At 62.4% G+C, this 19,350-nt stretch overlaps 3 protein-coding genes across 9 annotated transcripts; 1 reads left to right on the top strand and 2 right to left on the bottom strand.

Annotated features, from left to right (window-relative positions):
• Nucleotides 1-250: 250 nt before the first annotated feature.
• Nucleotides 251-6,008, bottom strand: LOC106048260 (aldehyde dehydrogenase family 3 member B1-like). The gene is made up of 10 exons (XM_048053102.2): nt 5,373-6,008; nt 5,016-5,178; nt 4,432-4,542; nt 4,181-4,301; nt 3,963-4,048; nt 3,627-3,708; nt 3,080-3,466; nt 2,685-2,851; nt 2,415-2,514; nt 251-485 (listed from the first exon to the last, which is right to left on the bottom strand). Exons 1-10 carry the CDS (start codon nt 5,444-5,446, stop codon nt 292-294), a joined length of 1,485 nt encoding a protein of 494 aa, XP_047909059.2. The 5' UTR covers nt 5,447-6,008; the 3' UTR covers nt 251-291.
• Nucleotides 6,009-6,135: 127 nt separating this feature from the next.
• LOC106048259 (aldehyde dehydrogenase family 3 member B1) lies at nt 6,136-16,330 on the bottom strand. 2 transcript variants are annotated; one of them, XM_048053098.2, is made up of 12 exons: nt 16,165-16,330; nt 13,850-14,027; nt 13,065-13,230; nt 12,627-12,789; nt 10,345-10,455; nt 10,118-10,238; nt 9,897-9,982; nt 9,603-9,684; nt 9,056-9,442; nt 8,588-8,754; nt 8,299-8,398; nt 6,136-6,740 (listed from the first exon to the last, which is right to left on the bottom strand). In XM_048053098.2, the coding sequence occupies exons 3-12, from the start codon at nt 13,190-13,192 to the stop codon at nt 6,547-6,549; spliced, it is 1,539 nt and encodes a 512-aa protein (XP_047909055.2). In that variant the 5' UTR covers nt 13,193-13,230; nt 13,850-14,027; nt 16,165-16,330; the 3' UTR covers nt 6,136-6,546. The 2 variants fall into 2 exon arrangements, with proteins under 2 accessions (XP_047909055.2, XP_047909058.2); XM_048053101.2 differs by lacking the exon at nt 13,850-14,027 and having other exon boundaries at nt 16,165-16,304.
• On the top strand, nt 14,471-19,030 carry UNC93B1 (unc-93 homolog B1, TLR signaling regulator). 6 transcript variants are annotated; one of them, XM_066998848.1, is made up of 11 exons: nt 15,035-15,114; nt 15,728-15,810; nt 15,893-16,034; nt 16,121-16,436; nt 16,505-16,634; nt 16,724-16,817; nt 16,891-17,015; nt 17,084-17,266; nt 17,346-17,619; nt 17,842-17,960; nt 18,038-19,030. In XM_066998848.1, exons 2-11 carry the CDS (start codon nt 15,736-15,738, stop codon nt 18,323-18,325), a joined length of 1,746 nt encoding a protein of 581 aa, XP_066854949.1. In that variant the 5' UTR covers nt 15,035-15,114; nt 15,728-15,735; the 3' UTR covers nt 18,326-19,030. The 6 variants fall into 6 exon arrangements, with proteins under 6 accessions (XP_066854946.1, XP_066854949.1, XP_066854943.1 ...); XM_066998845.1 differs by lacking the exon at nt 15,035-15,114 and adding an exon at nt 14,471-14,601 and having other exon boundaries at nt 16,891-17,619; XM_066998842.1 differs by having other exon boundaries at nt 16,891-17,619.
• Nucleotides 19,031-19,350: the final 320 nt, after the last annotated feature.

Genomic DNA, 19,350 nt, shown 5'->3' with positions numbered 1-19,350 from the left:
GCCAGGGGGAAGTGAGGGCGGAAGCGTTCGGCTGTGGAGGCACGGTCCCGCCCCAAGCCCTACCCTGCCCATTCCTCTCCCTCCCCTCGGCCGGCAGCTGCACCCCGCACCCTGACTGACAGGAGACCGAGGGGGGCACCGCGATGGCGGCGAGCGAAGGGAAGCATTCAGAGGCTGCAGGAGCTGACAGCATTCATTGACCTGCCCTGGAGGGCCTCCATGGCTGTGGTGGGGCTGTGGTGGGGCTGTGGTGGGGCTGTGGTGGCACCATGGTGGCCCCGTGGTGGCCCCTCAGAGCAGGGTGCAGTCCCCTTGGCGCTTGACGGTGGTGGCGGCACGGACCAGCCCCGTCTTGTGGGGGCTGTAGGGCGGGTAGCGCAGGACGTTGATGGGCTCCAGGCCGGTGCCACGCTGCAGGCAGCCGCGGCGGTGGGTGAAGGAGTCGAAGGTGAACCTACCGTGGTAATTCCCCAGGCCGCTGGATCCTGCAACACACAGCACGGGTCCCGTGTTGTGACAGCGCCCAGTGAGGGCCACCCCGAAATTATCTCCCACCCAGCTGCTGCCCGCTCTAAGCTGGATGGGGCACCGAGCCCTGGAGACCACCTCAGCGTGCCCCATGGCACCACAACGCTACCGAAGTGAAGCTCTCTCTGCTAAACGCAGCTCAGAAGACATCTACAGAAAAGTACTTGCACGGAACACCTTCTCCACGTAGGAGGGGCTGTCCTACAGGGCGTCTGAGCTGGGGTGCCAGGCTGAAGCCCTTCCCATCGTCCTGTGGCACTGGGGAGAGGACCCCAAACGCCCCCTCCTCACTGCCCTCCTGTCCTCGCCCTCTGTGCAGGGCTTGTACCAGCCTGGGTCAGGCGGGTCTTCTCCACGGGGTGCCCCCGAAGATGCGGGGAGGTGGGTCCCCCTCTCCGTAAGCAACTAAAACCCTTGGTAAATTGTTTTCATTTCTTTGTCTTAAACCGCTTTTGTTTCTTTGTCTTAAACTCTTGTTGCACCACAGCTTCCACCTTCCCCTCTTAAGTTTCTGTTCTCTTCATGGCTCAGTATGAAAATGGAAGTTCCTGGTTGCAAAACTTCACCTGGTGCCAGAGCAGGCGCCAGCAGCCCGACTTCCCTACCACAACATCTTCTCCACCACACGCACAGCCCTCCTGAACACCTCCTCGCCCTCCACGCTGGCTCTGGCACTTCAGCTGGAGAGCACAGAGGTAGCTCCTGTGGGGACGTTCCCTGAGGATGGGTGGGCTGGCTGCCAGGAGGTGAAAGCTGGCCGGCACCGGGAAGCCAGGCAGGCTGGCAGCAAGGAAAGAAACCCAACGGTGCGCCCACATCTGGTGGGATAAAATTCTGTGAGTCGGCTTGAGTTGGTCAGTCCACCTGAGAAACCACAAAGCCTGGTCAAGCTGAGGGACGGAGTGCTAGATAATCTCCTCTAGGCTCCCCTTTCCCAGTTAAGGTTGGACCTGACAGTTGTCTGGGGTCCCTTCCAGCCTGGGCTGTTCTGATTTGGTGATGGTTGTGTTCAGCCCCAGCAAGGAGGAAAGCTGCTGTCAGCCAGATGGAGTCTCCAGTGGAAAACCGGCGCAGGTAGCAAGGCTCATCATCAGACACGGGTGTCTCCATCACCTGGACTCCTTCCTCTCCAAGGAGAGACAGAAACACCTCTTGATGACGTGTTTTTTTCAGCCTAAGGAGACATCCAGAATGGGCCAGAAGAATCCCAGCCCCGGCGTGCTGTTTCTTCCTGTAAGATGTTAAACCCCGTGTCACACAGCCGAGTGACTGCCTTGTCAGCTGCCTTTCTGCAGCAGGAAACTCCAGCTCAGAATAAATATTGGACCTTCCCAGGGTCTGCCGATTGCAAGAAGCTTTGTGTGAAGCACCAGGGAGGACCACTGGAAATTGCACGCTCTTGGATGATTTCCCATCTCAGGGGGGATGATGGCAAGTGCCTGTAAAGCTGTTAGCCTTTGCAGCGTCTCCAGATCTGTGTGATCTGGATCCCATGCTGTTTACTCCTCAACAATTTTACGCAATTTGTGTCTTCAGGAGTTTGTCTAAAGGAACATGTGGATGTTTGGGAATTCATAAGAAACTGGGCAGTATTCAGACCCAGAGTCCAAAATGGAGATCCACAAAAAAATGAAGGTCTTGAAATGTTCCTGTGCTGGCCACGTTCTGATTTCCTCCTTTTTAAATAAGACATCTCTTTCTATGCAGGGAACGCTGCTTGGGCCAGCAGCCACAGAAAGAAGAATCCTTGTGGTGCTCAGTACAAACAAAGCTGCAAAGCCCCAGGGCTCAGCCCTCATGCAGTGAAGCAAAAGGCTTCTGGTGGGACAAACCGGGGGCCTGGTCATGTCTGCCCCAGGCAGGCAGGTTGGGGGCTCTGGACCTACCAATGCCACCGAAGGGCAGCGAGGTCAATGTCACGTGCATCAGGGTGTCGTTGCCGCAGAAGCTGCCGCTGCTCGTCCTTTCCAGCACCTGGTTCACCACCTGGGAGGGGAAGGGAGAAGGGGACGTGGCTCTGATGCCCTGTCCCCGCACCCCCTGCTTCTCTCCCATGGCCACAGATCTCTTCTCCAACCAAGATCTTTGGGGAACGAACATGGCTGAAGGCACACCAAGGAGCACGGGATGGGCTCCATGCAGCCTGTGCGCTCTACCTTGTCATCAGAGGAGAAGGCATACACAACCAGCGGCCGCTCACGGCTGTTGATGAAGTCAATGGCTTCCTCCATGTTGGCCACAGTGATGATGAGCAGGATGGGCCCAAAGATCTCCTCCTGCATGGCAGGATCAGAGGGCTGCACGTCCACCAGCACCGTGGGGGCTGCAGAGGAAGAAACCCAAAGGCATCAGCCATGCACGAGGCTGGAGGAGACAACTTGACCTGCGCAGAGGGCAGGTTCCTCCTCCAAGGCTGGGTGCCTTGCCCAGCTCCCATGCAGACCTTCTCTAAATATCCCTTCCAGCTCCCCTCGGGTTGCAAGCCCCTCTCCAAAACCTACATCCACCCGATGCAAGGTGGAAAAGACATATCCGAAATGCAAGCCCTCACCGATGTAGCGCTCCTTCTCGTCCGTCTGTCCCCCGATGGCCACACGCCCACTTTTCAGCAGCGCCCGCACGCGGCGGAACTGCTTGTCCCCCATGATGCGGGCAAAGTCGGGGGACTCCTGCGGGTTGGGGCCATAGAACATGGTGATGGCCTCGCGCAGGGCTGGCACCAGCTTGTTCTGCATCTCCACGCTGCACAGGATGTAGTTGGGCGCGATGCAGGTCTGCCCCGCATTGAAGAAGCGTCCCCAGGCCACCCGCCGGGCCACGTTCTTCACATCGCAGTTGTCGGACACGTAGCAGGGGTTCTTGCCCCCCAGCTCCAGCGTCACTGGTGTCAGGTGCTTGGCAGCAGCTGTCATCACGATCCTGCCCACAGAGGAGCTGCCTGCGGGCCACAAGCGGATGCGTCATGGTGGGGATCCCACCACGCTGCAGCCCAGCTCTGGGATGTGGTACTCCCGGGGAAAGAGCACCAAGTCCCACTGGACCCTCACCCCAGATCCTCCGTCAGGTCCCAGACCGAGGCTTTGGCTCTAGGGACGTACCGGTGAAGAAGATGTAGTCGAACTTGTTCTCCAGCAGTCTGGTGGTCTCCTGCACGCCCGCAGTCACCACAGCGAAGCAGTCCTGCGGCGTAAGAGGAAGGGTCCCCTGTGCCACTCCGTCCTCATCGCTACCAAGAGCACCCTGGGGCTGAGCGTGCAGCGGGGCAGCCAGGGGCTTGTGCTCTAAGAGCCAAGGCCATAGGGACCCCAATACATGGCAGAAGCAGAACGGGCAAGGTCGAATGCAGCACTGCATCTCCTGGAGGAGTCAGAGGTGGGATGTGCCCAGTGCGTGCAGGGGGTAGGAAGAAGCCAGCCATGGGGAGAGCTTCTTACTTTGTCCAGGTACCTGGGCAGCGCCTCCACCGCGAGTCTCTCGCTGTTCTTGGTGATCTCCGAGGGTTTGACGATGACACAGTTACCTAGGGGGAGATGGAGAAGACATTAGAGCAGTGACGTGGTCACAGCCGGATGTGCTGGCACCCCGCACCAGGGTCCCCAGCCCCGGCACGTGCTGCCCGCATCCTGCAGGCAACGGACGGGTTCAGCCTGACCAGCGGCGATGGCTCCAATGAGGGGCACCAGGAGGAGGTAGATGGGGTAGTTGCAGGGCGCGATGACGAGCACCACCCCATAGGGGTCCCTGCGGATGAAGGCCACGTCCAGCTGTGTCGCCTGCAGGACACCCATCACATCAGGAGCACTTTGTGGTGGGACAGGTCCCCACGTGAACGCCCCCTCCATGCTCCGGCCTTGCCCACAGCTCACCCTGGCAAGGTCCTTTCCCCCTCCTCTTCCCCCTTACCAGGTTCTTGTCCACCTGCTCGTCCTTCATCCAGCGGGACAGGTTGTTCAGGCTCTCATTGAGCTCGTTCTTGCACAGGAGGACCTCGGAGAATTCGGCTTCAAAGGGTGGCTGGGGACGCAGAGCACCGTGCCCATCGTCACCGCCACACGCTCCCACACTCACCCCATGTGGAGTTTTAACCCAGGCAATGCCACAACACTAAGCCTTGTGAGGAGCCTCCAGCTGGTACTGAGGACTGTAGGGAAGGGGTGAAATGCAGCACGGGATTCCCCAAAGGGACTGAGCATCGCTCTGCACCTCCTCCCAACGCAAGAGGTGGTGTTTACAAACAGGAGAAGACAAAACTGCCAGGCTGTGGTGAGGACATGGGTGGGGTGGTTGTCCGAGCAGAGGTTATCAACTTGGAGAACAGAAGATGAGGAGCCCTGTGAGGTGCCCACACAGGGGTGGGAGCAGCTGGGCTGGGACGCGGTCTCCTCATCACTGCCTCCATCCACACCCACTGACTCTAAGCCCAGGGCAGAGCCCCCCAGCTCCCCCAGCCCCTTGCGTCCCCCAGTGCCCAACACCGGTGGCCTGACCTTGCGCATGTCCAAGGCGAGGGCCTCCAGGATGTCCTTCTTCTGCTCCTCCAGGAAGCGGCCCAGGGCCTCCAGCTGGGCCAAGCGGTACTCCAAGGGCCGCGTCCTCCCCGAGAGCCAGGCTGCCCGCAGGCGGCTCACCAGCCCCGCGTAGGGGTTCCCGCTGTGGGGACGGGGACATCAGGGGGACCCCATCCCCAGTGCAGCCCTCCGGGTGCTGAGGCACAGGAGCTCCACGTCCCCCAGCCCGGTGCCCACCCAGCATCAAACTGGGGCAGCCATGGAGTGGGCAGGGAGTCTGGGCACCTCCTGCCTCCCCTGCGTCCCGGCCACACGCTGCCATCCCTTTGCTCTCACCTCGTGCCACCCTCGTCCTCGGGGGCTGTGCCAGCATCACCGCACAGAGGCTGCTGCCCGCAGGGCTCCTCCATGCCGGGCTGTGGGAAGCAGCTGACAGCCTCCAGCAGCCCTGGGGAGAGGCAGGAGGCTGCAAAGCCCGCGTTCCCGTGCGGTCCTGGCTAACGGGGAGCCTTGCACCTGGACGAGGTGGCTTTGGGGAGCCCGGTCAGCACCCTGGCACCGCAGCCACGTCCCTGCTGAGTGCAGGGCGCAGGCAGAGGCTGCCCCTCGTCCCCGGAGGCGGGGGGCTGCCAGCTTCCTGCCCTTCCCCTTGGCTCCCTGCGTCACCACTGGCTCTGCTCCAGCCCAAACCGCTTGGCACATGGGATGCAACCAGAGATCGTGCTGTGGGGTGACGGTGAGCCCAAAACATGCCTCCAGCGGGGAAGTGGCTGGCGGCAAGGGGAACGCGGTGCCGCAGCTCCTCGCAGCGGGACAGCCCTGCCTTGCCTCTCTGGGCCGGCCCCAGCACACGGTGCTGCAGCCAGGCATCCCCGCGGGGCTGGCAGTGCACAGAGTTCCTCAAGTGCCAACTGTCCCTGCAGCCATGTCACCAGTGAGGGTCCCCATCAGGGCCATGGGGACACCCGGGGACACAATAGGGTGTCCGGGGGCTGGGCAGGGGCGCAGGGTTAACCCCACGGTCAGGTTTCCCTCTCCTCTTCTCCCACTCCCTGCACCCCCAGGCAGGGGAAGGAGGCGCAAGGCGAGGCCGCAGAACTCAATGCAAAGTCTTTACTAGAGCAGAGTTACACGGAGGAAAAAGCAACAGCTGTCAGGAGAGCAAGGTTCACGGGGAAGGAAAGGGTCATCTAACGAGAGATGGGGCTAACTGCTGGCTCTCAACATCCAGGGGGCTGCTTCTCTGCCAAGAAGAGAAGTCTGGGGTGAAAACAAGAACTTTTTGACATTTCAGCTATATCACAGCACGCGGTCCAGAGCGGAGGAAGCCGGGCAGGAGTGAATGTGCAGGAGGGGTCTGTCCCTGCTGTCCAACACACTTCGGGGTGGCAGTGAGGCAAAGGACGTGGCACGGGACAGAGGGAGCGGTGCAGACAGAGGGGGTTTCACCCTGCAGGCCCCAGCCATGCATCCCCAGCCCGGTCAGTCCATGAGCGGCGTGGGGCACTCCTCAGAGCAAGGTGCACATGCCCTTGCGCTTGATCTCGAAGGTAGCCGTCATCAGCCCCAGCTTCTGCTGGTTGTAGGGCGGGTAGCGCAGGCTGTTGATGGCCTCCAGGCCCATGTTGCGGTGCAGGCAGCCGCGGTGCTGAGAGAAGGTGTCGAAGGTGAACTTGCCGTGGTATTTCCCCAAGCCACTGTTACCTGCAACAGACAGCACAGGTCCAGACTTCCTACAGGACTCTCCTCCTGCCCACCCTGAGCCACAGGGCTGCAGGCTTTTCTCATGGAAATCTCCTGCTGCCAGCCAATGGCCGATGCGGTGCAGGACCTCTTGCCCTTCCCTGTTCCTTGTCGAGCTCTACGGCTCCTCAGTCACACAGTGCCAGATAATCCCTGCAGCTCACCACTGCTTAGAGTTCCATGTGCATCACTGTGACTGGTCTACGCTTGCTACATGGTCACAAAGCTCTGCTGGGTCTACGAGGCCTGATTTCCCTCCACAACCTCAGTGGTGCCTTACGGTATGTACCCACGGCTAGGGGCTACCACCCTGCCTGGAACGAAGGTCAGCCTCTTCCTGGAGCTCTTAAAAATCAGCAGCGCATTGGCAATGCTGGTTACCCTGATTCCTGTGGCTGATTTAAGCTTGAGGCTGCACGTCACGGTTAATAGCCCAGTGACTTCACAGCCAGGTTACTGCGGAAGCTTTGGCAGATGCCATCTCACCCTGATGACTTCAGGCCCTCCACCTGATAATTTGAGGCCGTTTCTCTGAATCATTTCCATAAAGATAAGTTACGGCACAGGAACCACCAACAATTGTTCCCTGATCCACAGTCAGGTAAGGAATTAATTCTGCTTTCCTGTCTCGGCATCTTATTATGTCTGAATCAGCTGTCAGCTCTGACAGAGATGCTGAGCACGTGGAGCTTCTTCCCCACAATAATCTCCAGAGAATATTCTAGGGAAGAGACCACGAGATCAGGAAAGTATTCTGGGGAAGCATCATCAAATTCTTCCTGTATTCCTGTGCTGCTCTTCCCTGGACATCTCACTGTAGGCAATGCCACAACCAGAACCCAGTGCTCAGGAGACCTCACTTTTTACCTGAAAAAACAATTGTTGTGTTCATATAAGGACACTGAAAAGCAGGTACTTCTTCCTCTTGGCTGAGGAGGATCTCCACATTACCAGAGGCAGATTTCCCTGACATTCATAAGTGTTTTACTCTTAATACTTAGTCTTAAAATGCAGAATGAAAGTATAAGCCTGCTCCTGAGTGATGTTAAGGGCTCTGATCCAGCACCACGCTGCCTGCAGGAGGAAAGCTCGCCTACCCAAGAAGCACAATGCTGCCAGACAAGGACCAGCGATGGATTGACCAAAGACAGCAGCGCCTGAGGAGCTCCCAAGTAAGCCCAAGCAGAGAAGGCACAAAATCCACTCACATTGCCTGCATTTGACAGATGTCAAAAATTGCTCACATTGCTGCTCAGAAATACCAAGGAAATACCCAAGTGGTACAAACTTCCCTACATTTTACGTGAGGCATTTCCCCTGACACACTGTGGAACGCTGCTTGGGCCAGCAGCCACAGAGAGAAGAAACCTTGCGGTGCTCCACACGTGCTCAGCACAAACAAAGCTGCAAAGCCCCAGGGCTCAGCCCCAGCGCAGTGAAGCAAAAGGCTTCTGGTGGGACAAACCGGGGGCCCAGTCACGTCTGCCTCAGGCAGGCAGGTCGGGGGCTCCGGACCTACCAATGCCACCGAAGGGCAGCGAGGTCAATGTCACTTGCATCAGGGTGTCGTTGCCGCAGAAGCTGCCGCTGCTCGTTCTCTCCAGCACCTGGTTCACCACCTGGGAGGGGAAGGGAGAAGGGGACGTGACTGTGGTCTGCTGGCTCGGTGGCAGCGCTCCTCAGACATCAGCCAACTCTTCCCCCAGCCCGGGGTTCCCAGAGCATGCCCCAGGGCGTCAGCGGGGTGGGCACCAGCCCTGCTGCCCCATTTCCTTCAGTCCCTTTTAGGCTCCGTGGACCGCACGCACCTTGCTGTCACAGGAGAAGGCGTAGATGGCCAGCGGCCGGGGCCGCGCATTGATGAAGTCAATGGCTTCGTCCATGTTGGCCACGACGACGATGGGCAGGATGGGCCCAAAGATCTCCTCCTGCATGGCAGGATCAGAGGGCTGCACATCTGCCAGCACTGTGGGGGCTGTGGAGAAGGGTTAAAGCAATGCATCACTCACTGCACAGGCGCAGGCCCTCACACAAGCCCCGGGCTCGCCAGGGACCTGCTGCTTCACAGATTCCTTTCCCCAGGAGAAGATGCTACGCATCCCTTGCAGACTGCAGCTTTGAGCCCTCCACAATCTCCCTGCGTCTCTGCCTAAAGGCAGCTGCAGAGCCTTCCCCGCAGTCGTGGCTCGCACCATATCTCCGCTTCCCCATCTCACATCCCCATGCCAGGCGCTTCCTCACTCCCCACATGACAAACCACACTCAGGCGCCCTCACCGATGTAGCGCTCCTTCTCGTCCGTCTGTCCCCCGATGGCCACGCGCCCACTGCACAGCAGCGCCCGCACGCGGCGGAACTGCTTGTCCCCCACAATGCGGGCAAAGTCGGGGGACTCCTGCGGGTTGGGGCCAAAATATTCGGTGATGGCCTCGCGCAGGGCTGGCATCAGCTTGTCCTGCATCTCCACGCTGCACAGGATGTAGTCGGGTGCGATGCAGGTCTGCCCCGCGTTGAAGAAACGTCCCCAGGCCACCCGCCGGGCCACGTTCTGCACGTCGCAGGTGTCGGACACGTAGCAGGGGTTCTTGCCCCCCAGCTCCAGCGTCACTGGTGTCAGGTGCTTGGCAGCAGCTGTCATCACGATCCTGCCCACAGAGGAGCTGCCTGCAGGCCACAAGGGGATGCGTCACGGTGGGGATCCCACCACGCTGCAGCCCGGCTCTGGGATGTGGTACTCCCGGGGAAAGTGCATCAAGCCCTGCCAGACCCTCACCCCAGGTCCTTCATCAGGTCCCAGACCGAGGCTCTGGCTCTAGGGACGTACCAGTGAAGAAGATGTAGTCGAACTTGTTCTCCAGCAGCCTGGTGGTCTCCTGCATGCCCGCAGTCACCACGGCGAAGCAGTCCTGTGGTGTAGGAGGAAGGGTCCCCCTGTCAGCACCTGCCCAGGTCACTCTATCCCCATCCCCGCTAACAGCACCCCGGGCTGCTGGCCCACGGCCACTGGCTGAGCACAGAGGAAGGAGCCACATTGCCAAGGAGGCACAGGACACAGCTCGGTGTGAGCAAGGGGTGGGAATGCCCCAGCCACGGGACAGGGACAGGGAGAGCTTCTTACACTGTCCAAGTAGCAGGTCAGCATTTCGGCGACAAGCCTCTCGGTGTTCTTGGCTATCTCTGAGGGTTTGACAACTACACAGTTCCCTGCGGGGAGAGGGACAGGACATCAGGGCAGTGACATGTTCCTGGCACCCCAGACCAGGTCCCCCTGCTGGTGCCTGGGCGCTGCCTGCATCCTGGGGCAGGAGACAGATCTGGCTCCATGCAGCCGAGCCTCACCGGCAGCGATGGCCCCGATGAGGGGCACCAGGAAGAGGTGGATGGGGTAGTTCCAGGGCGCGATGATGAGCACCACCCCATAGGGGTCCCTGCGGATGAAGGCTGAGTCCAGCTGCATCACCTGCAAGAAAAGCCCCACCTCAGTGCCATTCCCGAACACGCTCTGCCCCTTTTCATTTTGTCTCCCCCTCTTCCCTTCCCAGGTCAGCCCAGAGCTTCTGCCCTACCAGGTTCTTGTCCACGTACTCGTCCTTCATCCAGTGGGACAGGTTGTTAAGGGTGTTGTTGAGCTCGTTCTTGCAGAGGAGGATCTCAGTGAAGTAGGCCTCAAAGGATGGCTGGGGACAGACATCACCATAAGCGTCACCCCAACACCAACCCCATCTCCTCCCCACCCACAGGAGACATCTGCCCCCCCGTCTGCCCACGAAGGGCAGAGCAGAAGAAGCTATTAAGCAGAAATAGCCATTATCTCCTGCAGCCACTGGGGAACATCACCGTCACTGAAATTTTATGAAAACAGGTATTTGGCCAGAGGAAAAAAAATGTTTAATGTATTTTGGACCACACTGTGTTCTTGTACTGGTGCCTTTGCCCTTGTGGCCGCAAGGCACTGCACGCTGACCACTCGGGCACAGGAGCTGGAAGCAGAGCCCAGCGCCTCCTTCCACAGCCCACGCACAAGAGCTGGCCTCAAAGAGCTCGCTTTGTTCAAACAGCAACACGAAGAAGAGCAAGCACCTCGTGACTGCCCCGCGGGACGGGGCTCGGCCCAACGCCACCAGGCAGAAAAATCCCCGCAGCTCCCGGGGCTGCTGCGCCGAGCCGGCACGCGGCTGGGACAGGCAGGTTGGGCAAGGTGCGGGGAATTAAACAAACCCAGCAGGTTTCTGCGAGATAAACCGTCCCAACAGGCAGTGACTAAATTGACCATGACTCGGGAGCGGCGTGCGGGCTGGGCGTCAGAGCCAGAATCGCAGGGGCTGCGGAGGCATTTCCTGCGCACGAGTCCTCTCCGCTGACATAACCGCGGCACAGCAGCGTGGCCAAGGCCCGCTCTTGGGGGAAAAGCACGAAGACACCAGAAGTGAGTTCAGCAGGCTCAGGAATACCCCATCGCCCTGGAGAGAGAAGCTCTTTGCGCTATTAAGGCGAGTCAGCAAAGCCCCCGACCTCTGATGCTCCCAGGAGGCTCCACCACCGAGCCCCATTCGAGGGACCTTTGGGTCCCCAGCAGCTCCCAAGCTCCTCGACACGTGCCCGGCAGGCACATCGGACCTCCGGCAAAGCAACGGGGCTGCTCTCAGTGCAGGCAGCCGGTTACAGCACTGGGAGGATGAGGAAATCACTGGTGAAGATGGGGCCATTGAGGGTTTTGGTGGGACACGAAGGGTGGCTGCGTGATGGGACATTAAGTCTGAGGTCACCCAGGTGCCTTCGATCATCAGTGGAGAGAAACCGGCATCCCTGGGGGCGAGGCACCCACCTCGCTGCGTAAGAGCAGATGAATTGTCCATCTAGCTATGAAGGCCTGCCTGCATAACAAGCGTATTACTAGACAACCGGCTCTAATTACATACAATTAGGAGAGGTGAACGACGCACTTTGAGTGCCGATGCATATCTACCCCTGGCTGAAGCAGAAGGTTCTCACCCCAAACAAACAAGGCAATTAGGAGCCCTGGGAGATTTCGGGCGGGCACGGCCACCACACTGATGTGTGCACAGATGTGGCCCCGATGAGCCAAGCGCTGCCACAGCCAGATAAGCCCAGTTACGCTGCGCTGGGGCAAAACACCCTAAGGAAAACCTTTCCTAACACCGCGTGACCAAAGCAAGCAGGTGACTGTTGAGCTGCACGACACGTCAAGAAAGGAAGAAGCAAGCAAAGGGTCCTGAAGCACTGAGCAGAGAATACATTTGTCCCCGGTGGGGAGGCTCCCTGCTCCCTCAACAGATCATCTGAGAGATCCTGGGGTGCCGCAATCCCCAGAGCCACATCAGGTCCCTGCCCGTGCCACGGCACCGTGCCGCTGGCACGCAGGAGGAATGTGCAAGGCCAGCACGTTGCACAATGCCGGTAATCCCAGCTGCGACCGGGCCAGCAAGGAGCTCCCCGGGACACGGCCTCCGCACCTGGGCCTCTACGAGGCCACCTGGGGCACGGCACTTGTGGTGGATACCGGGGGAAGCTCCCTAACACCGAGGCTCCCACCTGGCACTGGCCAACACGGGGGACAGGGACAGGGCAAGTGGCACTGAGCCCGTCCAGCAGCGTGGCCCCTCGTGAGCTCCGGCTAATCCCAGTTACAGAGAGCTCTGTGGGGACCCAGCACCTATGGGTGCCCCATGCCAGCCCGCAGCACACCATGGGGGATGCAAGAGCCTATCAAGGGGACTCCAATGCCCAGAACCCCACACCTGCACCAAGGAGGATACAAGACCCAGAGAAGGGGGTTTGTGAGACCCTGACGAGGCAACCGCAGCGCCCAGCTGCCAGCTCCTCTCACCTTGCCCATGTCCAAGGCGGTGGCCTCCAGGATGTCCTGCTTCTTCTCCTCCAGGAAGCGGCCCAGGGCCTCCAGCTGGGCCAAGCGGTACTCCAAGGGCCGCGTCTTCCCCGAGAGCCAGGCTGCCCGCAGGTGGCTCACCAGCCCCGCGTAGGGGTTCCCGCTGCAGGGATGCAAGCGTCAGAGGGACCCGGCCCTGCTCTTAACCCCGGTGCTCCGGGTGACGAGGGACAGGAGCTCCATGTCCCAGCATCATCCCAGACTACCCGGGCCTTCCCCTCGGTGCCAGGAGCTGGGGCTCCTTCTGCTCACCTTGTCCCCAAGCCCCTGCTCCCCAGGACCCCACTGTGGCTCCCCGGATTTGTCCCCAGTGCCCCACCGGCACCGCCGCAGCACCCCCTGCCCACCTCCCTGCTGCCCCCAGCCCCTCGCTCTCACCACACGGTGCTGCAGATCACCGGTCCCTTCGGGATGGCACCGGCGCACCCACCGGCGTTGCCGCCCACGGGGATGAGCTTGCCACAGCCGGGGGGCTGCTGCACGGGGGGCTCGTGGGGCTGCTGCATGCTGGGCTGTAGGAAGGAGCTGCCGGTCTCCACGGGCCCTGGGGAGAGATGTGGCGCCAGTTACGGTGCAGGCAGCTGGGGTCTGCGCCCACCCCACTGCGGGGAACCCCGGAGATGCCAGCGTGACCCCAGAAGAAGCCACCTGCAGTGAGGGCAGGTGCCTGTGCCGGCCCGCAGCACCCCTGGCTGCGGCTCGGATGCTCGAGGCTGTCCCGGCTGCGGCGTGACTCAGCCCAGCAGCAGCCGGAGGCCCCAGTGCGCCCAGCAGGAGATGCTTGGGATTCCCGGGCCGTCCTCACGCGCCCAAGCAGCTGCCAGCCTCCGGCCATGGGCCTGCCCCGCCGACACGGGGTCACCCTGGGATGCACAGAGCCCCCGACGCGCGGCAGCATCCCAGGCTGCCCCAAAGGGATCCCCACGGACCCGGGCGTGAGGCAGCAGCAGTACTGCCCCAGCCTGCCTTTGGGCACGGCATCGCGTGAAGATGTGCCCAGACACGGGGCGCGGAGCCGCGGCCCCACATCTGCTCCCAGTGCCCCAATCCATGCCCGACGCACCCACCCTTCCTCAGGTGAACCCCCCCCCAGTGGGGTGCCCCACAGCGAAGCCTGGCCGTGGGGCAGCCGAGCGCTGCGCAGGGGGCCCGGAGGCACCTACCTGTGGGGCTGAGCGGTGGCGAGAGGAGCGCGAGGCCGGGCTGGCACTGCCGAGGCTTGGGGCGTCCCTCCTAAATGCTGTGGGGCAGGTGGCCTGGCCCCATGGCCGGGGGCGGGCAGGACAGCGCCCCGCCTCCGTGGGGCTGGCAGTGGGGAGACAGCACCCCGCCTCCGTGGGGCTGGCAGTGGGGATGAGGCCCGGGATGGGATCTCCCCCGTGGGACAGTGGGGCCGGGGAAGCCCTGCTGCCCCCAAACCGCTATTGTCAGCCCTGACCCACAGACGCCCCACAGAAACCATTCACCCTGTGCCCCAGAGCCACCCTGACCCACAGCACCCCACAGGCACCCCTCGCCCTGCTCCCCAGCATCGCCCTGACCCACTGACACCGCTCATCCTGTCCCCTAGGGCCACCCCGACCCATGGGGACCCCACGGGGACACGCCACCAGCCAGCCCCTGACCCCGTCCATCGGGCTGCCCGCTGCCATCCCATCGCCACTGGGGTGAGCTCGCCCCACGCCCGCCTCCCCTCCGCCAACTCCCCGCACGCCCTAATTAATTACCCTGCTTCGTAAACAGGAAGGCAGCGGCCCTGCGCCATGCGCTGCGCCGTGCTCAGCCCCACGGCGATGCTCCCCAGATGCCGGGGAGCGCGAACCCCAAAGGGAGCACAGATTCACCCCAAACCGGTGCCGTGATGGAGGCGCCCCCACCTCGCTGCGGGACCCTCCCGGCCCGTGCCCCCCTCCCGGTGAGCAGCGGGGCGGTGTGGGGGTGCTGGCAGCCACCCGCCTGCCGGGGACACCTGCGGGGACATTGGGGTTCGTGGCACCCGGGTGCGCCCCGGGGCCCCGCACCCCGAGTTGGGACGTGCCCAGGGTGGGGACGCTCTGCGTGGCCCCCAGGGGATGGAAAAAACGGGGGGGGTCCAGCTCTGCACCCACAGACCCAGGCAGAGAGGGCTGGGTGTCCTGGGAGGTGCTGGGGGGTCGTGGGCACCCAAATTTGGGGTGGGGGGCAGAGTGCAGGGCTGCACCTCCAGCCATCGCCCCAAATCGGGGCGGCGGAGGAAGGGACCCTGCGGGTGTTGGGGCGTTGGGGGGAAAGGGGGGGCAGCAGGGGCAGGTTTGGGGGCGGGGGGGGTCCCGGCGCGGCTCCTTTAAACGCCCCCGGTCCCGCCCGCCCCGTCCGAAAGAGGAAGCGGCGGCGGCTCCGCCCCGGCCGGCCCGAGCGCGGCGGCGGGTCCGGGGTGTCGGTACCGGGGGTACGGGGCTGGGGGCACAGGGTGCGGGGCTTGGGGTGCTGAGTGCAGGGCCTGGGGGTGCGGGTCACGAGGGTGCGGGGTTCGGGGGCGCACGGCGTGAAGGTGGAGAAAGAATGGGCGCAGGGTTCGGGGATGCAGGGTGCAGGGTTTGGGGGCACCGGGTCTGGGCGCGCAGGGTTTTGGGGTGCATAGTGTGAGGACGGAGAAAGAATGGGTGCAGGGTTTGGGGGTGCCGGGTCTGGGGGTGCCCAGCAAAAGGGTGCAGGGTTTGGGGGTGCTGGGTCTGGGGGTGCCCAGCAAAAGGGTGCAGAGTTTGGGGGTGCAGGGTGCAATGTCTGGGGGTGTAGGACCTGGGGGTGCCCGGCACAAGGGTGTGGGGTTTGGGGGTGCACTGTGTGGGGACAGAGGAATGATGGGCGCAGGGTTTAGGTGTGCAGGGCACAGGGGCGCCAGCGCAGGGGTGCTGGATGTGGGGGTGCAAAGCACGTGGGTGCAGGGTCTGGGGATGCAGGACACAAGCGGTGCAAGGTTTTGGGGTGCCGGGCACAAGTGCAGGATTTTGGGGTGCGGTACACGTGGAGCACCCCCCTGACACCCCCAGTCTGCCCCACAGACGCAGCGATGGAGGAAGACCCCAGCTGCTACCAGGATGCGGCCAAGTTGGCAGCAGGCGAGGGGCTGGGCGCCGAGATGCAGGTGAGGGGGAGGCACATGAGGCCAAGGGGGGGGCTCCCCACTAGTGGAGGCACCCCAAGGGCTGACCGGGGGGTGCCCGCAGCTGGACGACGTGGTGGGGACGCACCCCGACTACAACGAGGAGGAGGAGGAGCAGAAGTACTTCCGCCGCAAGCGCCTCGGCGTGGTGAAGAACGTGCTGGCCGCCAGCCTGGCCGCCATGCTCACCTACGGCGTCTACCTGGGTACGGCCCCGGCCCCTCGGGGACCCCCGGGGACAATCCCCTTGGTGGTGGGGCAGCGGTGTGACGGCCGCTTGGGGCCCCCCCAGGCCTGCTGCAGATGCAGCTCATCCTGCACTACGACGAGACCTACCGGGAGGTGAAGTACAGCAACATGGAGCTGGAGGACATCGACCGCAAGGTGCTGATGGGCATCAACGTCACGCCGGTGGTGGCGCTGCTCTACACGCCCGTCCTCATCCGCTTCTTCGGCACCAAGTGGACCATGTTCCTGGCCGTGGGGATCTACGCCCTGTTCGTCTCCAGCAACTACTGGGAGCGCTACTTCACGCTGGTGCCCTCCGCCGTGGCCATCGGGGTGGCCATCGTGCCCCTCTGGGCCTCCATGGGCCACTACATCACGCGGTAGGCAGCGGGGAGCGGGCGGGCAGGGGGGATCGGGGGGCGGGCTGACCCCCCGCATCCCGCTGCAGGATGGCGCAGAAGTACTACGAGTACGCCAACTACAAGGAGGAGCACGTGCAGGAGCAGCGGCAAGCACCGCGGGGCGCCTGCAGCACCTACGTCGTCATCTTCCAGACCATCTTCTACGCCTGCTTCCATGTGAGGGCCAGCGGGGTGCACGGTGGGGACTGGGAGGGGACACAGGGGACAGCTCAAGGCTGAGCACCCCCCTGCTCCGTGTCCCGCAGCTAAGCTTCGTCTGCGCACAGATGCCCATGCTCTTCTTCCTCAACAACTACCTGTACCAGCTCAACCACACGCTGTACGGTGTGAAGCACTGCGGTGAGTGCAGGGGGTGGTGCGGGGCGGCGGGCACTGTCCTGGTGGGTGCTGAGCCGCGGCGTGCACCCCGCAGGGACGCTGAGCCACGGCACGCTGCCCGGCTTCAACAAGACGGTGCTGCACAGCCTGCCCCGCAGCGTCAACCTCATCATCGTGGAGAGCGTCCTGATGGCGGCCGCCTTCCTCGCCATGCTGGTGGTGAGTGCGGGGCCGGGCGGGAAGGGCTGGGTGGCCACCGGTGCCTCACGGGACACTGCCACGATCAGGTCCTGCTGCTGTGCGGCTCGGCCTACCGGCCCACCGAGGAGATTGACCTGCGCAGCATCGGCTGGGGGAACATCTTCCAGCTGCCCTTCAAGCACATGCGGGACTACCGCCTTCGCCACCTCCTCCCCTTCTTCATCTACAGCGGCTTCGAGGTGCTCTTCGTCTGCACCGGCTTCTCCCTGGTACGGCGCGGGGATGGGATCGGGGCGGCGGCGGGGGGACAGCGCGGCCGGGGCGACACTGAGCCTGTCCTCACCGCAGAACTATGGCGTGTGCGCCCTGGGGCTGGAGAAGCTGGCGTACCTCCTCATGGCCTACGGCTTCTCCGCCTCCGCCTGCTCCAGCCTGGCACTCTGCACGCTGCGCCTGCGGCGGCAGTGCCCGCTGCTTGCCGGAGCATTCGTCCACGCCGCCATCCTGGTGACGCTCTTCTGCTGGGCGCCCGAGCCCCGGCATGTGGTGCAGGCACCTCTGCTCTACTCCATAGCCGTGCTCTGGGGCATGGGCAGCGCCCTCAACAAGACCGGCATTAGCAGTGAGTACCGGGAAGGTGCCGGCGCAGCCTCGTGTCCCCTGGCGTGGCCAGGTTGCGCCCAGCTCCCCGACACGTCCTCTCCTCGCATCCCCCGGCACCTCGGCGTGGCGGTGCCCAGCTCTGCGGGCCCACGAGCAAAGAGCAGGGCACCCGCACTGCCTGGAGAGGGGACCCCGGCGCGGGATGGGGACACTGACAGCCCGCGCCCGTCTCCTCCCGCAGTCCTCCTGGGCATGCTGTACGAGGACAAAGAGCGCCAAGACTTCGTCTTCACCATCTACCACTGGTGGCAGGCGCTGGCCATCTTCACCGTGTACCTGTGGTCGGGGCTGCCCATGAAGGTGAGCGGGGACGGGAGATCCTGGGCTGTGCGGGGCCGGCCGGCCGCTGAGCGCCGCTGAGCGCCGCTGTCCCGCAGGCCAAGCTCTCCATCATGCTGCTGGCGCTGGGGCTGGCGGCCGGCTCCTACCTGTGGATGGAGCGCAAGCTGGCGCAGCGCGTGTCCTACCGCCTGCCCCGCATCCCCCGCCCGCGCCACAAGATGAAGGGCTACCGCTACCTGGAGGACGACGACTCCGACGAAACCGCTTCGGAGGGTGAGGGGGCGAGCCGCCACGAGGACGATGACGACGACGACGACCGGCACCCGGCCGAGGCCAATGGCGGGGACGAGCTGCCGAAAGACGAGGGGGAGGGGACAGATTAGACGTGGCCTGCGCCAGCAAAGCCCGAGTCCCCACAGCAAAGCCCAAATCCCGCAGAAAGCCCAAGTCCTGCAGAAAACCCAAATTCCCATGGGAATCCTAAATCCCCGCAGAAATCCCAAATCCCCACAGCAAAGCCTAAATCCCGCAGAAAGCCCAAATTCCCATGGAAATCCTAAATCCCTGTAGAAATCCCAAACCCCTCAGAAAGCCCAAATCCCCACAGCAAACCCAAATTCACGTGGGAATCCTAAATCCCCACAGCCATCCCAAACCCCTCAGAAAGCCCAAATCCCCAACAGACCCAAAATCTCCACAGAATACCCGATCCCCACAGACATCTCAAAGCCCCACAAAAATCCTAAGTCCCTCAGAATGCCCAAACCTCACAGAAATCCCAACCCCCTGCAGAAATCCCAAATCCGCAGAGACATCCCAAATCCCCAGAAGTCCGAAACCCCTGCAGAAATCCCAAATCCCCCGCAAAAATCCCAAACCCCCGCAGAAACCCCAAATCCCTAAGAAACCCCAAATCCCTGCAGAAACCCCAAATCCCCCAGAAATGCCAAACTCCCTCAGAAATCCCAAATCCCTGCAAAAATCCCAAATCCCCACAAAAATCCCAAATCCCCACAAAAATCCCAAATCCCCTCAAAAATCCCAAATCCCCTCAAAAATCCCAAATCCCCTCAGAAACCTCAAACCCCTGCAAAAATCCCAAATCCTGCAAAAATCCCAAATCCTACGAAGCTCCCAAACCCCCGCAGAAATGCCAAACCCCCGTAGAAATCCCAAATCTCAGAGATCCCAAACCCTTCAGAAACCCTAAACCCCTCACACCTCACCCTCACACCCCCCCCCCGACACCCTCGGACCCCGACACCCTCGGACCCCCCCACCCGTTCCCCCCCCCTTCCCGGGACGCCGTCCCGGAGCCCCCCTGCCGCCCCCCGGCCCCACAAAGCCGCTCCCGGCGCCGCCTCTCGCTGCCTTCGCGTCGCGGCGCCCCCACCGCCCTCCATGAGGG

Source organism: Anser cygnoides, chromosome 5, assembly GCF_040182565.1.
Source record: "Anser cygnoides isolate HZ-2024a breed goose chromosome 5, Taihu_goose_T2T_genome, whole genome shotgun sequence".
Classification (NCBI taxonomy): domain Eukaryota; kingdom Metazoa; phylum Chordata; class Aves; order Anseriformes; family Anatidae; genus Anser; species Anser cygnoides.
Note: the sequence above shows the minus strand (reverse complement) of the source record. Positions and strands in the feature narration are given on the sequence as shown.